Source organism: Syngnathus typhle, linkage group LG5 (assembly GCF_033458585.1).
Source record: "Syngnathus typhle isolate RoL2023-S1 ecotype Sweden linkage group LG5, RoL_Styp_1.0, whole genome shotgun sequence".
NCBI classification, from domain to species: Eukaryota; Metazoa; Chordata; class Actinopteri; order Syngnathiformes; family Syngnathidae; genus Syngnathus; species Syngnathus typhle.
Genome location: NC_083742.1, coordinates 20324671 through 20341051, shown reverse-complemented (window position 1 = coordinate 20341051; position 16381 = coordinate 20324671). Strand labels below are relative to the sequence as shown.

General features: G+C 47.0%; 1 protein-coding gene and 1 long non-coding RNA gene across 3 annotated transcripts in view; one reads left to right on the top strand and one right to left on the bottom strand.

The window, feature by feature from the left end:
* LOC133154556 (uncharacterized) overlaps window positions 1-16381 on the bottom strand; it is a 59358-nt gene that overhangs the window by 11203 nt on the left and 31774 nt on the right. Inside the window, exon 2 of the long non-coding RNA XR_009714489.1 lies at window positions 12640-12681. This is a non-coding gene — a long non-coding RNA (uncharacterized LOC133154556). The remainder of the gene's footprint in view (window positions 1-12639; window positions 12682-16381) is intronic.
* On the top strand, window positions 6039-12611 carry tars1 (threonyl-tRNA synthetase 1). 2 transcript variants are annotated; one of them, XM_061279001.1, is made up of 19 exons: window positions 6040-6205; window positions 6690-6755; window positions 6875-7065; window positions 7304-7427; window positions 7836-7960; window positions 8365-8482; window positions 8657-8721; window positions 8798-8876; window positions 8950-9096; window positions 9279-9377; window positions 9446-9612; window positions 9691-9853; window positions 9958-10095; window positions 10810-10887; window positions 10969-11069; window positions 11247-11351; window positions 11423-11495; window positions 11965-12079; window positions 12162-12611. In XM_061279001.1, exons 1-19 carry the CDS (start codon window positions 6146-6148, stop codon window positions 12308-12310), a joined length of 2163 nt encoding a protein of 720 aa, XP_061134985.1. In that variant the 5' UTR covers window positions 6040-6145; the 3' UTR covers window positions 12311-12611. The 2 variants fall into 2 exon arrangements, with proteins under 2 accessions (XP_061134986.1, XP_061134985.1); XM_061279002.1 differs by lacking the exon at window positions 6690-6755 and having other exon boundaries at window positions 6039-6205.

Genomic DNA, 16381 nt, shown 5'->3' with positions numbered 1-16381 from the left:
TTCAATCATTATCATCAATTCCTTCGATACTCGATTCATCGTTCATCTAAAGAACGCTACGGTCAGTTGACATTGCAATCGTAAAGTCGCTAACTGTTGGTAAAATGAAAGTCAACGTATTATTGTCCAAATATTGAAAATCCCATTTCGCCACATTAAATGCATTAAAAAGAGATTTATTGTTGTCATTGGAAAGACAAAATGTGAACGAAATAAAATATGGCAAAAACCACTTTCCATAGTTTTCCCAATCTTTGAATGTAACAGCGAGGCTGTTTGCAACCAGCCTTTCCATTGGAGAATCAAATGATTCATCCGATTTCAATCAACTTTGGCCTTTTTTCGTCCAACTGAAAGGAGAAGAACATCGTAGCAACATTTGCTGGGAGCAGCGAAATCAATCCGTTTGGCTCTGGCATTCCGTACCCGCACTGACACTCGGCAGGTGACTTCTTCTGGGAGACAAAATTAGGTGCGCTTTTCTTTCCTCCTTGAAACGTCGGTCGGGACGCATCGTGACTTTCAAACAGTGAGCGAGCTGGAGCGCTCTTTGATCCGCCGCAGCAGCTGTCCAACTCCCGATAAGACAACGGCGTGACAAGATGGAGCGCAAAAAGCTCCGAGGTCAACTTCCACAAGTGGCATGCCAATTGCCGCACTCCTCAATCAGCTCCTCCATGATTGATTGCAATTACAAGGAGTGTCACGTGTGCAGCAGTAGCCCTCGAGGGCGTGAAGAGATTGAAGTGAGCCGAATCACAAGGAACCACCGGGGCCCAAAAGAAAATGAACATTATCTTTCAATCAGCCCAACCCAACATGATGTCAGCCCGCAGGCGAAAAGAAATGACACGTGCGCCTTCCCGCTGCCTCCCGCTCCGTTTTGGCAAAATGTCAGGGAAGCCCCCAGAAGCGCGTTATGCCCTCACGTTGACGCAAAGCAGGCCCAGCGGCGACGCGTCGGAATTAAGAAAGGCAAATTGTTGCAAAGTGCTCGGAGCGCGAGGCCCGCTTGTCTTGGCGTTTCCGCTTGGCCGATGCTGGGAGGACCTTTCCGGCCGGCCGCTGCGCAGAACGCACCGGGTCATCCATCATCGTGGCGCGGAGGCCCCGAGGTACACTGAGGTGAGCCTGATTAAAACCGAGGATGCCTCCCGAGCTGCTCCGATTAGAGGCGGGAGAGGAGGAGCTCCGGTCCGGTCCGGCCGGATCCATCCATCTATCTATCTCCCTTCTGCTTTATTCATGCGCTACGCGGCTCTGCTGCTTTTTCCTCAAGTCCCCTCTGCAAGATTCCAATTCCCCGAGAGGCAGCGGTGAATTGTGCACATCTCATTGCACGCTCGCATCTTCTCGCTGCGCTTTTATGTGCGTCTGATTTCCCCTCGGAAGAATATCAGCGTCTATCTAATCGCCAAATCTTACTTTTGGAATAATCCAAATAAGATTATTCATTGAAGTGTGGCTGAGGGGAAAATGATGATGCTGTTTTATTGTGCACACTGTTAGATGAAAAGATTTGATTGGGCTGTGATTCATTATGAATAAAACAGAGCTTACAGTAGACGGCTGCTCAGGAGAATGGAGCCCTTGATTGATTGATTGATTGATTGATTGATTTAACCTTGGCTTATTTATTTATGTATTCTTTATTTATTTTACATGACATTATTGTTGATACTATTTTTTACATACATACATACAAATGAAGGAGAGCCTTTTTTATCTGCTCCACATCTGATTCTCCACAACCAAATTTATCTAAAAAAAAAAAAAAAGAAAGAAAGTTGTGTGGAAAATTGATGAAGTCATTTTTGCATGACCGCTAACACCCACTGCTTCATATGATTCATCTACACAGACAACGCTTGAGTTTGAATTCAAATATTCAGGAAGGACTTTTTCTGTTTACTAGTCATTGAATAAAACATTCTCGTGCCTACTGAATATATGAGCCTTGCATTTCAATGTGTAACATTTCGAGCAGTGGCGAGATTAATACATCTTAACAGTGGATCAGTGGAGCTTCTCCGAAGATATGGGAATTTAAAAAAAAAAAAAAAAGGAAAGTCACGCTAGGGTCAATTAAGGTTTTTAGCTGTTAACGAGGCGCTTCTTCTCCAGGGTCTTATTCCACTTCGCTGGCAAACTTAGCGTACGTTTGGACTTTAAAAGAAGCCGAACTGGCATGGGCTTCTCGGGTCTAATGAGTTGGCCTTTGTTATCGTGCGTGTGTGGAGGGGTGACAAATTATTGATTGTAGCAAGCAAGTATTCGTAAATGTGACATGTCATGCCAGTTCTTGAATTGAAGTGTAAATCCAAAATGTGCTGTGACGCAATGAGTCAATAAACGTAGCATTCCCCCCCTGCCAGCGCGTTAACATTCCAAAGCGCGCACACAGCACTATCCTAATGAATGAGCAACGTGGCTGGAGCGGAAGAGCGTCCTCGTACAATCCATATTCCTGGCTTGCGCTTCCAGGAGATGGATTCCCATATTAACAAATGCTGAAAGTGATTTTTGTTTAGGGGACGGCACTTCTTTTGGCAGCCTGAAGGCTAATCCTTTAATGGCTGCCATATTACTATGAAGAGGTAGTAGCGACAGCAGATCCTGTTAGTTTCAATTTTCTTCCTGCTGCTGAGCCAGCACACTGAACTGAATGATAAGGGCCCGCCCGCCCGCAATGGAGCCTAATCCCCTCCATCCGACTCCCCGAACTGCTTCTTGTGGGGCATCATGTCTTTTTCATGGGATTCGCCCACGTGGCCACGCCCACAAAGGAAAAACTGCCAGCAGACATGTTGACCTTTACCGAGCCTTCCCCCTTGCTGTGCGTGTGTGTGACATTATGCGCAGGGATGGCCCGGCTTAAAGATGTGGGAGCAAAATGGACGCCGATGAGTCACCTGTGCGTCATCTACTTTAAAACCACCTGACCATTTGTTGCGATTCAAAAGACCGGTGAACGGAGCAGATGTAACAGATGATTAGAAAAAAAAAAAAAAAAACCGCAATTACAGCGGGGGAACAATTGTTTGTGGTTTCTCACAAACTAGTTGGTTTTTATTTCAGTTGGACTTTTATCTTTTAAATCCGTTTTAATTCATCTTTAGAGCGGGCTTGTTCATTTTGACGTGTTTGTGTTTTGCCAAAGATCATTTGTTTGTTCTTTATTAGGTTTAATATTAGTTTGACTTTTTAATATACTGATTACACGTTTATCGTAAGTTGGTCACTAAGTATGGTGTCATAAATCCAACCTGGTACAGTCCCTGTAGCTTGAAAGCAAAGCATGTGAGGTGAAACTGAACGCACTAATGACTATTGAGCGTGTATTTATGGTTTATCAGCAGTTTCGATCCACGACAGCGTCTATTCGCACGAACGTGGAACTCCTTAGTGAATTGTTCTTCCCGCTTCTAAATATACTTGGAGGCATGCAGAGAAGCTCTCCTCTCACGTTCCGCGCCAGTATGTCATCCTAAACTCTTTGGGCACCCTGTCACCAAACAAGGCACAAGGCGCTCTGTGCTACAACAACAACACTCCTTCTGTTGTTTTTTCCGGGGGGGGGGGGGATGCTCTCCTGTGAACATTTTCTACTTTTGTTAGTCGGAGCTACGGCTGTCGGGAGTCGTTTCATGTGCATCACCACCATCGGCGGCGGCGGCAGAAGCGTCAACTGTGACGGAGCACTTCTCTCTGAACCTCAAACTGCACAGAGCGACCCAGAAAGATTATTTTCCCAAGGGATGGCAAGAAAGCTAGTGGCAGGCCATTCATTTGGCACCTGGACCTACGAGATTGAATCCTTCCACTAAAAGCACCGTTAAAAGCAGGCATGGGCGAGTACTGATAGCAGGTGTCGGTTTCAGGCAACTCCCGGCCTCGTTTTCAAAGTATCAAGTAGCCATGGAGACCGCCGATACCAGCCACTGACACTTAATACCAAACAAATCTAACATCAAGTCCTCCTTGGCACTATACTGCAATTCATTACAAAATAGATCAGTGGCGCTTCAAATGTGAAAATGTACACTCGGAGAAACGCGCATGCATTATGCAGCGCCTATTAGCCATTATTGGCCATCCAAGGGGGGCCATAATATTACGGCTGTCACGAGCGAGCGGACGGGACGTGAGGCACTTCTCAGCAGATGGTCGTCTGCATGCTCGCGGTAGCCCTCGCTGACCCCATGTCATCCTTCATCCTCTCCCTCCCGGCCGGCCGGCGTGGAGGGCCAGTGATTTCTCATGGCGGCGCATGCCCTTGGACTCGCTTGTAAGGAATGCTTTCGGTTGTGCTCCATTGCAGCCAGGTTGTGTTTGAGCCTTTCAAATCCCTTCAAAACCGGCCGGCCTGCACTTCCCTTGAATCCGTCCGTCCGCGCGCTTTATTGCGTCACGAAGGTACTGCTTTCTTTTGAGCCAGATTCATAACAATGGTTGAATCAATTAGGTCAATGTCCTGTGTTATTTGGGAGGATGTTTTGTGAGAGACAATAGAAGTGAAGGATGGCCTAATAACGCGCCAGAGCGGCGACACAAATGTCGAAAAAGGAAGGATCAAATATTCATGAAGTGTTTGGAGGAAGCCAATCCCATCATGAATTCATTCGTCTGTGCAATTTCCTCGCAGAGAGTGAAAGAGGCCGGCGCTCGACGTTGGTCGCCCAAGAGACGCCTGTAGACAAACACCAAACTTTGGTGATGGATGGATGTGACGCGCACGTGAAGGCGAGTGCAAAGTGCAGGCAATAAAACAAAACAAACAATCAAAAGATAACCTCTCTACTGACCCCTACAGGACGAGTTATATTAAACATTCCAAGTCACTCCAAATTATTAAAGCTCACTTTAGTGGCATTCTCAACAGCGGGGCTCCCCTAAATAATACATAAACAAAAAGTTGTGTGTGCGTGTGTTCCCACTATAAATTATAAGCATCTTCTTTTCTGCTTCAAAACCATCAGGGTCACGCTGCTCTTATTTTATTTTTAGAAATGTTGTGTCGAATGATTGTAAACGAAAGTAGAGCACTCATTTCATTCTTTCGTTGCATACAATCTTTGCCATGTGTGCAAGAAGCACTACGTGCCTGACTAGGCTTTGAAAGAAAGTTTAAAGGCCAAAAAAGGCGAGACTTTGACAGAGCATCAACACGGTCTGTGTGTGCGTGTTTGATTTTCTTCCTCCCCAGCTTTTGAAGGTGAATTATTCAACACTTCCCTCTCTTCCTCATTCCCCTCCCCAAAACAGCATGGCAACTCACAGTGCGCCTCTTCATTTTCTCTAATTCCCACAGAGAGTGTCAGGAGTTGAAAAACTGCTGTTGAACATTAATTGCATCGTGCACATCGTCTGGAGCCGAGAAAAAGGAAAATGGAGGACGAATATCACCTTAGCTGCTAACGGAGCAGCACAGCTATAAGAGGGATGATTGCAATCATCTGCCCATTGTTGCTTTTACTTGAGGCATGCCTTGTCCGGCCGGCCGGCAGGGAGATGCCTGCCCACAGGACATGGTTGCATCTCATTCCATCCCACTCATTTTCGTTGGCGGGCTTAAACGATTCATTAAAAGCAATTAAGAAACTCTTCTGTGGATAACTTCATGGGATGCGCAAGGTCAGAAAAGTCCATTATCATTTATGACTTATTGCTATGAGTTGCGTTTTGACTTTTTGACACCCCAAACACGAAACGTTCCTTAATAAAGTTACGATTGACAATAAATGAACGATAGGTTGCGAGTTGCCGGTCACAGCCAAATGACCACTGCGACCTTTTTAGAGGGCTTGCATTGAATCTCTTAATATAGGCAGTAAACGGCGAGTTTATGATTCAAAATGAACTGAAATATGGAATAGATCACTTGCAGAAAATAAGAAAGGACATGGAAACATAAAAAGATGGGGGGGGGGACACGATTAATAGAACATTTAAAAAAGGGAAAATAGAACTTTTGAAAATCACATGTTACCACGGAAGAGCAAAGTAGATGGATTCTCCTCATAGAAGGAAAGATTGCATCAGATTTCATGATGACGTCAACAATCGTCACCGCCGGCCGCTTGGCAGTTCAGAGCTCGCGAACCCGTGAACAAGTCGCTTCAAGTGGGCCACCTGCTCATTTGTGATGGCCCAACAGACTGTCGTGGAGAAAATGAGTGAACTCAACGTTGCCGAAGGTCAAAAGGTAACGTTTTGCCTTCATTTCTCGCAAGGCTAATTCGCCGGTTAGCTTAGCCTAGCCGTCGCTCGGTTCACATTGACAACTAGCAACGTGCTTGTTCCACGTACGTGTCGGTTTTCGGCCGGCGACCCCCGCGTTGAAATGAACTGAAATGCTCCACGTATGATCATGGCAGCCTCTTACAACAACTTTCAAAAACTTTCTCCTTTCTTGTTTTTTTTGTTTTTTCTAACATCTGCTAGTAATGTTGAACTGGAAATAGCCAAAGTACCATTGTTGTGCACGCTAGCTATATTTGTTTCCTCTCGCACAGAAAAAAACCCCAAAGAAAATGAAAATGATTCCCCCCCCACGAATTTGTAATGTTTCAACAAGTATGTCCTCTAATCTTTAGCGATGTCAATACTGTAACGGTTCAGCACTGTAATAATTGAGTATAATGTGTCTTAAATGAATATACAGTAGCTACTGTGTGATGGTTGAACAGGGAGGTAAAGATGGAGGAAAGAAGAAGGTGAAAAATATTGCAGGAGATGCTGGTGGCAGAGCTGAGGTGAGCAATGAAAACATGTTTCAATCCTGCGTCCGGTAGTCGATAGCGTTTCTTCTTTTTTTTTTTTCTTCTCCCCGATAGCGTTTCTTCTTTTTTTTTTTTTCTCCTCCCCCCTGCAGCTTTCACCAGCCCCGGAGTACATTGATGAGCGCCTGACGTTATACGCCAAGCTCAAAGCTGAGCACGATGCCCTCATGGCAGAGAGAGCGGCCAAAGAGTCTCACCCCATTAAAGTCACTTTACCCGACGGGAAAGTGGTGGACGCAGAGTCGTGGAAGACCACCCCTTACCAAGTGGCTTGTGGAATCAGGTCAGTTAGATGCTTGGTTGCCGCTCAGTCTTATTATGATGATGATTCTTTTTTAATTCTACCTTTGCTACTCTCCATGGATTATCATGGCTGTGAAACTCCCTTCTTATTATTATGCTGCGCTTTGCTCAACTATTTTTTTTTGAACCGCACTCGTTCGTCTCTTGAAAGCAGACTTGTCAGCGTAACTCAACGTCTGGGGGTGAATTTGATGAATGTGTCCCGCTCTGGCATCCAGTCAAGGTCTGGCCGACAACACGGTGATCGCCAAGGTGAACAAAGGCGTGTGGGATCTGGACCGGCCTCTGGAGGACCACTGCAGTCTGGAGCTGCTCAAGTTTGACGATGACGAGGCTCAAGCTGTGAGTCCGCCGGTGCCAATCATTGTTTACAAATAGAAACTCTGACCACTGAAGTAGAATATCCCCAAAATATAGATGCTGTATAATATTGACACATTTTAATCTTGTTATAGTGAATCTATTTAATGAGTTTCATTTTGTTTGTGAAGTAAATTGCCCATGATATCTAAAAGTCACAAAGCACAAGTTAAGACTGAAAAGTTGCCACGTGAAGGGAAAACAAAATCAATTCCAACCAATGCAGCTACAAAAAAAAAAGAAACTTGGCACATGTTATAGGAGGTGGGAAAACCCCAAACAAATCAATGGCTGCTTAAGAAAAAAGATCCTTTGATACGGACCGCTATTACGGAAGAGAAAAAAGCCATTTGCTGCTCCAAAAAAAGCTGAATATGTTTATCCTCCAAGGTTTACTGGCATTCCAGCGCTCACATCCTGGGTGAAGCCATGGAGCGAGTCTACGGGGGCTGCCTGTGCTACGGTCCGCCCATCGAGAACGGCTTCTACTACGACATGTTTCTCGACGGCAACGAGTGAGCGGCACACGCTTGGGCCTCACCTTTCTCCAAACAATCGTTAATGACCTTGGCTTTTTTAATGTGGTCGACTGGAGTTGAAACAACCAACAGCTTTTCCCCATATGCATTTCCACCATGCTGCAGGAAAGGGCTGTCTAATTAATTTCATAGGCCTCCTAATGAAGTCATGTTATGCTAATGGCCTTTCTCACTGACTGATTCTTACCAAGGAGATTTTGACATTGCAGGACCCTTCCAGCTAATTACTCTCGACCATTAGTCCAGATTTCTCAAAGGTTCCCCGCTAATCACAACAGCGCTGACACTTAAGATGCCCTTTAGTGCACGCGTTCAATTTAGCGGCGTTTTTGAATAGAGACGCGAGATGCAATCTTTCTCTTTGTGGAATTTGTGCGCAGGGGGGTGTCGAGCAATGACTTGCCCTGTCTGGAGGGTTTGTGCAAGAAAATCATCAAGGAGAAGCAGCCATTTGAGAGACTGGAGATCAAAAAGGAAACTCTGCTGGAGATGTTCAAGGTATTTCGCAGAAGGAACATACCGTGACTCACTAGACCGTGAAAAGCTGCCATTTGAAGATAAGGGGTTGTAATTGCTCATAGGTGCCACAAGGTGGCAGCAACGCACTTAAGGAGATGCCCCCCAAAAAATGGGAGCGGTTTAATGTCTAACCGACGCTCTTCCTCTTGACAGTACAACAAGTTCAAGTGCCGCATATTGAACGAGAAGGTCACCACTCCCACCACAACAGTTTACAGGTGAGCGAGCGAGCCTTGACTATTTTCTGCGTCTTTGTTGTGCGTCTCAAACGTCCTTCCATCTCAAACGTTTCAGGTGCGGCCCTTTAATCGATCTGTGTCGGGGTCCGCACGTGCGGCACACAGGAAAAATCAAGGCACTTAAGATCCACAAGGTGAGCTGCCTTTCTGAATATCATCAATCCCCACCCACCCAGGGCATTGGATTGAGAAAGGCCTTTTGAACAGAACTCCTCCACATACTGGGAGGGAAAAGCCGACATGGAGACCCTCCAGCGGATATATGGAATCTCTTTCCCGGACCCCAAAATGCTGAAAGAGTGGGAGAAGTTTCAGGAAGAGGCCAAGAACAGAGATCATCGCAAACTGGGCCGGGTATGAACTTCACAAAGTAGACTTTTGCCCAGGAAAAATGACAGATTTAGTTCATTTGAGCCAAGTGGCGAAAAAGAGGACTTTGAAAGAAAAAAAAAAAAATGTCGTCAAGGCAAATCCTCATTCTAGCTCGTTATGAGTCGGAAACCGGATCGGCCTAAATGCAAACGTGTGGTCCTCAGGAGCAGGATCTGTTCTTCTTTCACGACCTGAGTCCAGGGAGCTGCTTCTTTCTGCCCAAAGGCGCCTTCATCTACAACACGCTGATTGAGTTCATCAGAGTAAGTCAGAGTCATAATCGGACAAATATAGGAAAAGGTTGATTTGCTTTGCTTTGGCTTGGCTCCAGAGTGAGTACAGGAAAAGGGGCTTCCAGGAGGTGGTGACGCCCAACATCTACAACAGCAAACTGTGGCAGACCTCCGGCCACTGGCAGCATTACAGCGAAAATATGTTCTCCTTTGAGGTGGAGAAGGAAACATTTGCCCTCAAACCTATGAACTGCCCCGGCCACTGGTGAGGCCTCTTCTTCTTCTTCTTCTTCTTCTCTTGCACTATTTGTTTCCCCCCCTCATCGCCCTGATGAAATTTCAGTCTGATGTTCGACCACCGGCCACGCTCGTGGAGAGAGCTGCCGCTGCGCATGGCTGACTTTGGCGTCCTGCACCGCAACGAGCTATCGGGGGCCCTCACCGGCCTCACCCGCGTCCGCCGCTTCCAGCAGGATGACGCTCACATCTTCTGCTCCATGGATCAGGTCAGCACAGCGCAACCCCAAGTAGTCAAAGGCACCGATCCATCATTTGTCAATACCTGTCTGCTGTGAATGGCATTTTCCCACCGCGTGATTGTCATTTTCAGATCGAGGACGAGATCAAGGGCTGCCTGGACTTCCTGCGCACCGTCTACGACGTCTTCGGCTTCACGTTCAAGCTGAACCTCTCCACGAGACCTGAGAAATTCCTGGGAGAGCCCGCCGTCTGGGAGCAAGCAGAGAAGGTAATCAAAGCACCTCTTTGTTTTTCTTGCTTCGCTGAAAATGCCAAGCGCTCGCACAAAGTCTCGGGAGACCGACGACGGCCGAGCCGCGATGTTATCAAGATAGAAATGGAAGCGCGTCGGCGCAAATGGAAGGCGCTTCTCCAAAGACAAAGAACATCTATATTTAAAACGAACGAACGGGCGGCGCTCTGCACATCTGCTGTCAGCTAAAAATGTGCTCTGTTCTCTGGAGGATTTACCTCGCCGCAGAGATTTTCCAACATTTGTCAGCTCACCAAGAGAGATGACAGAGATACGATTGTAGACTTTTGAACACAATTAAAGCTTACTTATACGTGAGCAATCCCCTCCCTCATATTTGTGATTGACAAATTGCCATTTTATTCCCTATACAAACTTGACTCAGTCACTTTCTGAAATGCACTAAAATATCACATGGTTGCGCCACAGCCCTATTTAATACGAAATGAGGTTTTTTCGTCCTATTTTTTTACTCTTCACATACAGGCGAAGAAGGTACGACAGGGGGCAGCTCTGCCTCACTTGTCGACACTGTCCTTGATTGCGAAAAGAATACAATGGCCGGTCGTTCTTTTGCACCATATGTATATTGTACATTCATGTACAATGGCCGGGCCGCTGAATAAAGCCAATCTTTTTTTTATCCAAACTAACAATCCAGGATCTAACGATTCTGTGCTTATTTGGCAGCAACTGGAGAACAGCTTGAATGACTTTGGGGAGAAATGGGTTCTCAACCCGGGCGACGGAGCTTTCTACGGGCCAAAGGTGAAGCGGCTAACAAGGCCGACCGATGACTGGCCATCGGCGCCGCGCCTTTCATTAACCTCTCGTCTCGTTTGCGCGCAGATCGACATCCAGATCAAGGATGCCATTGGCCGATACCATCAGTGCGCCACCATCCAGCTGGACTTCCAGCTACCCATCCGCTTCAATCTCTCTTTTGTTAGGTGCTTATCCAGCTCGCTAGCTAGCTAAAATTCAGCCTGTAGCGTTTGGGAGCAAATGGAATAGAAGTGGATCATATTCAAAAGTTTTGATTTGTTAGACAGTCATCTATCTCGATTGAAATTCCGTATTAAGCTTCAGTTTGGCAAATCAATGGAAAGTTTCCATCTTTCAACCAGCCATGATGGAGATGACAAGAAGAGACCAGTGATCATCCACAGAGCCATCCTGGGATCGGTCGAGCGGATGATCGCCATCCTGACCGAAAACTACGGAGGCAAATGGTCGCTTCGCCATCCGTGATGTATTGATTTATATGGTAAGAGACGAGCGCTGATAAAATGTCCCCTCACAGGCCGCTTTGGTTATCACCTCGCCAAGTTATGGTCGTCCCCGTGGGACCAACCTGTGAGGACTATGCGCAAAAGGTAAAGAAGAAAAAGAATCTTAGAAATGATACTTTGACATGATGCCCCACCACGATAGAAATGTAATCACCGAGAGAATAATGAATATACAGTATAACCCGCTCGACTCACGATTAATGAAGTAGTTCTGTAATATTGAATATAAGATGCATTCAATTCTATCAAAATGCTTCAGTCACCGATGACAGTTTCATGTTCTTTTCGAAAGATTTGGTGAGAAAGAATGCAGTGAAAAATACACATGCCACTGAATTCACCATGTATACAAATTGTGTTCTCCAAGTAGGAGAACTGGCTGGATGAGTTCTTATAGTGGGCGCCTGCTCAGCCCCATTAGCTTGGCGGTGCATTACTGCCACCAAGTGGACTGGAGACTTGTTGCAAGCAGCAATGTGAAATTACAATCCACAAGATGTCCATTTGAAGACTAAACAATCCTTTTTTTTTTTTTTTTCTTTTAACTGTCCAGGTTCAACAAGACTTTCACAACGCCGGCTTCATGAGCGACGTAGATCTCGATCCCGGATGCACTCTAAACAAGAAGATTCGAAACGCCCAACTGTCACAGTACAACTTTATCCTGGGTGAGTGACTTCATCCCTCCCTCTTCTTTTCATGTTCTACTTTGCTCATGTCTTTTTCCTACTATTTGCCCTCACGAAACAGTGGTGGGGGAAAAAGAGAAGACGAGTAACACGGTGAACGTGCGCACTCGGGACAACAAGGTTCACGGCGAGCGCGGCGTGGACGACTGCATCCGGCGTCTCAAAGAGCTCAAATTGTCCAAGAGCCGGAACGCAGAAGAGGATTTCTGAGATGTTTTCTTTCATCTCAGCACCTGAGTCAATTATCGGTAAAAGGGCTCTGACTTTCTTTTTTTTTTTTTTTAAAGAAGCCAAATTGGCCAACTCCATTTTTTTTCAATCAACAATATGTCAATAATCATGTGTAACTTGGTGCCTGGTCTCCTATTCCAACTGTATTTGCTCTTGACATGACTTTGGTCTTTTGGCTTTAACGGTCGATTGGTGTTTTTTTTTCTTTTCATGCTGTCTTCATGTTTTCAGGGAATTGTACATGAGTTGCAATTTGGGTAATTAAACAGTCTATTCTTGACTTGTGTGTCTGGGTGTATTTGCATTACCTTATGCCAAAACGTCTTCAACATTTGCTCACAAGACAGCATCTACAGTAGAGAGAATAAACTGCATTCAATAAGAAAGTCCAATTAGATCATCAACATTTCTTATCACTGCTTCATCAAAAAGTAGCATGTCACGATGAAGCTTGATCAGAATGAAAAGATTTGAACAAAACACCAAGTTGATATTTGTACCATCATCTAATCCCACACAAAGTCACAAACTAAGACAGAAAAATCCATTTACAACCATTTCCAGTTAAGCCCCACACGAGGTATAAAAATTAGAAATTCATTTCTTTTCCCTCACTTTATTGTTCTATGGATCCACTGATTCCTGTCGTTATTACTTGCTCTGACCACTAGTGGGCGCTCTTTAAATTCACCTCTGCAGTGCATAAGAAGAGCTTTTGTAGTGAACTTGTGGGGGAAGTGACCCTCCTCCACACGAGTCGACAGACTTGCTTCTCAGGTGCAGGAGGAAAAGCAACAACATGCAAAGCAATGCCGAAACCCAAATGTTGGGCCGTTTATTTAAAGTTACTAATATTCACAAGACCGGCCAGAAACGCATGTCACCATTTGCTCAGGTGCCCGGCGCTGGCCCCTGTTTTATTCGGAAATGTCGTGTAAATGCTTCCCATTACTTGAAGTCGGAACATTAGGTTCAAAGTTGGAGTAGAAAAGACATTTTCCAAGGACGTGAGCCGAGTCCCTCCCATACTGTATCAAATCCCACCACAAGAGGGAACATCAGAACCAGAGATCCTAGCAGGGTTGCCTTGAGTGAAGTGTGTGAGTTGAAAAGACCAAACCAAAAAAAAAACATTTAGACAAGGGGTTAATGAAAGAGTCAATGGAGTAGAAGAGTGTCAACAGACGGAGCGAGGCAGGACGGCATATGTACGTGGAGTCGGGAGTCCCTCCCTGTTGGATCGGTGCTCAACGCTTCAATGGAACTCCAAGGGTCACAACGCTTCAGTGAGCTGAGCAAACCTCTCTTTCTCCTCACACTTAGTATTTGCAAAGTAGCACACGCTCAAGTGGCCCCTCCACTGACCGGGACGCCATTGCTTCAGCGCATTTCATACGAGCGCTTCAATGCTCGCTTTATTGCCATTAGCCAATTAGCATGCCGTCGTCACACACAAATGTGAGTCTTCTCCCGTAACGACCTAGCGGAGAGAAAAGATCATTGCATTTTCCTACACGCAAACTATTCCTGTATATCTCCCGAGCAAGAGTCGAAATTTGTCCGCCTTCATTTTTCCTTGTGGTTAAGGACGGTCGCTGCGCCTCTGTTTTCTTTGTCACCATCGCAACCGCTCGGGTAGTCTCTGTGGATAGTGCAGGCCAAATAGTGGATTTTAAAACACACACACACACACACACACACACACCCACTGGCAAGCAAAAGCCTCCACTGTGACGCGACTCCGCCTTGTTCATGCCAGACTCGTGTTGCTTCTGGACTCCAGAAATGCATTTTTGAATGGTTCCCAACCATTTGCAATTCACAACACGTCTCCGACACCTACACCCGAGCGCGCCAATGAGACGGAACCCGAAATTATGGTCAGCCGCCAGTCGAGTTAGTTTAGCTTGGGCCAAGCGAGCTGCCATCTTGAATATTATTTTGCGGCTAAATGATACGCTTCTAATCTTTTGATCAGACCTTCTAGCGTACTGAAGGGTGTGTTTGTTTTCAGCTCGCATCTTCAAAATAGGACGTGTGCTTGTGCGGCAGCATCAATGAGGCAAACGGCTTCACACCGAGAGGCGGCGTTTCTCCAGCAGTCGCTCGCTCGCTCGCTCCCCGCGTGAGGCCAACAGCAACATTTGCCGCTAACGCGGACGACCATGTAGGTCTGGAGGAGCGACAATCACAACACAGCTGCATCAGGCAAAACGACGTGCACGGGACGTATGGAGCATCTTCCATCAGTGCACTGTACAGTCTTCTGACAGCGCAGGCAGGTCGGCCGGTCGGCCGGCCGGCGGGCGGGCGGGCTTCATGAATGACTCCTTTTTCACCGCGGAGCAACCTTCAACGTTTAGCTAGCCAGATGTTTAGACTGGACGCTCTCCACAGAGCAGCGCTTGTGATTGATCCAAATCGTATTGGTCTCAGCTCTGCCTCTCACGGCTGGCTTTCTTTGACCTTCAAGTGGGAGGCGCTCGGCGTGAAGACCTCGCCAGCGTACCCACAATTCACCGCCGGCTGACGGGGCTGATGAAGTCGAAGCCGACAGCTGCATAAATCACCGGCTCGCGGCGCTAATGTGGGGCAGTATTAAATCAAGCGCGGACCACCCAGGCTGCCGGCCGGCCGGGGAGGGAGGGAGGGAACGGCAGCATCGAGTCATATCTAGCGTGCGGTGCTGCTGTGAGGCTAGCTGAAGTGCTCACCCCCCCCCCCCCCCCCGAGGGCTCGCTTAGCAACACGGCAAAGGCCTTTCTGGCATCCACGGTGCAGTGATTCATATTTGCCACTTTGGTGAAGCTTCCAAGCTGTTTGACTTGCTTGCTCGCACCTTTTGCCCTATTGAAGAAGAAGAAGAAGAAAAAAAAGCCCCATAAACATTTCAAGTGAGCCTGTGCTCCTCTTTCCGATGAAGCGCTCAAGAAAGAGTGGTCCTCTTGCCATGAATCTGTTTTGGAGCGTGTGTGGTATATTTTCCTGGCCTGAAAGGAAAGTGCTGGAGTCGAGCGAGTACTGCTGCTCACCAAGAGAGGTGTGAAAGTGGCTGTTGGCGGGGCCTCCTTCTGAGGACTGAAGGGGGGGGGGGGGGGGGGCATCATCACCACAATGCCCGGCGATTTGTTCAATAACAACACTTGGACATCCAGGTTGAAGACTTTGGGCTCCACCGCTACCGCCATCATATTTGCTCAATTGCAGTTGGCCAATAGAGGGCGATACGGCGCCGCCCCACCACCGAGACGCTTGATGAAGATAAATAACTAAACATGATATCGGAGCATTTTCACCATTAAGCATTTGAGCACGTCTCAGCAGGTCAACACGATTCGGGTCACATTCTTGAGCCGGTGCTGACCCGCGTCTGCAACCTTTTGCGCCGAAGCACTCGAGTCTCGACGGGGTTTTTTACAGCCTATAAATAGCCGCAGGTCATCTCTCGTTACATTGGAGTGGAGCAAAATCCCTCGGGCCTGTATTGGTCCGAGTGTTAATGGCGGCTACCGGCACCAACCTATGGCAACCAGGTGGGCTGACCGGCATTTGAAGTTTGGAGTACTTTCTATTGCTTAGCTTGCACATTTGTGTTACTAAGAATTCAAAAGAGGCTTGATAGGAATGACAAGAGCTTCCCCAACCAGAAGGCCTCAGACTGAAGAACACGGGCCCGTGGAAGCGAGCGGCGCGGCGCGGCGCGGCGCGGCGCGGCGCGGCACGCCTGTTCATGTTTACATTCCGGCCGTTGGCAAAATATTCAGTTGCTACGGTGAACAGAGAGACTTTGAGTAATCTGGTGTTTGGGAATGAAGGCAGTGCGGCTCATCGCTCGCCGCCTCCCGCCTCAACGCACCCTGACGTGATGTCACACCCTGAAGTGACATCATGCCCTGAATAAACGTGACCTCACTGTAAGTGGAGCTCGCTGGGCTGCTACTTTTAACGGAGAGACGACCCGACTGACTCCAGGCGAATAAGAGAGGCTTTTGTAGCCGGCAACTTCAGCCAGCCAGCCACCCGTCCGCATCTGTCCGGAATGGCCTCCCC

Bases quoted from the DNA above. Each gene is read 5' to 3' on its own strand.
- tars1 (XM_061279001.1), top strand. From the start codon at position 6,146: ATGGCCCAACAGACTGTCGTGGAGAAAATGAGTGAACTCAACGTTGCC. The intron at 7,428-7,835 runs GTGAGTCCGCCG...TTATCCTCCAAG, and splicing joins ACGATGACGAGGCTCAAGCT to GTTTACTGGCATTCCAGCGC. The intron at 9,097-9,278 runs GTATGAACTTCA...TGTGGTCCTCAG, and splicing joins ATCATCGCAAACTGGGCCGG to GAGCAGGATCTGTTCTTCTT.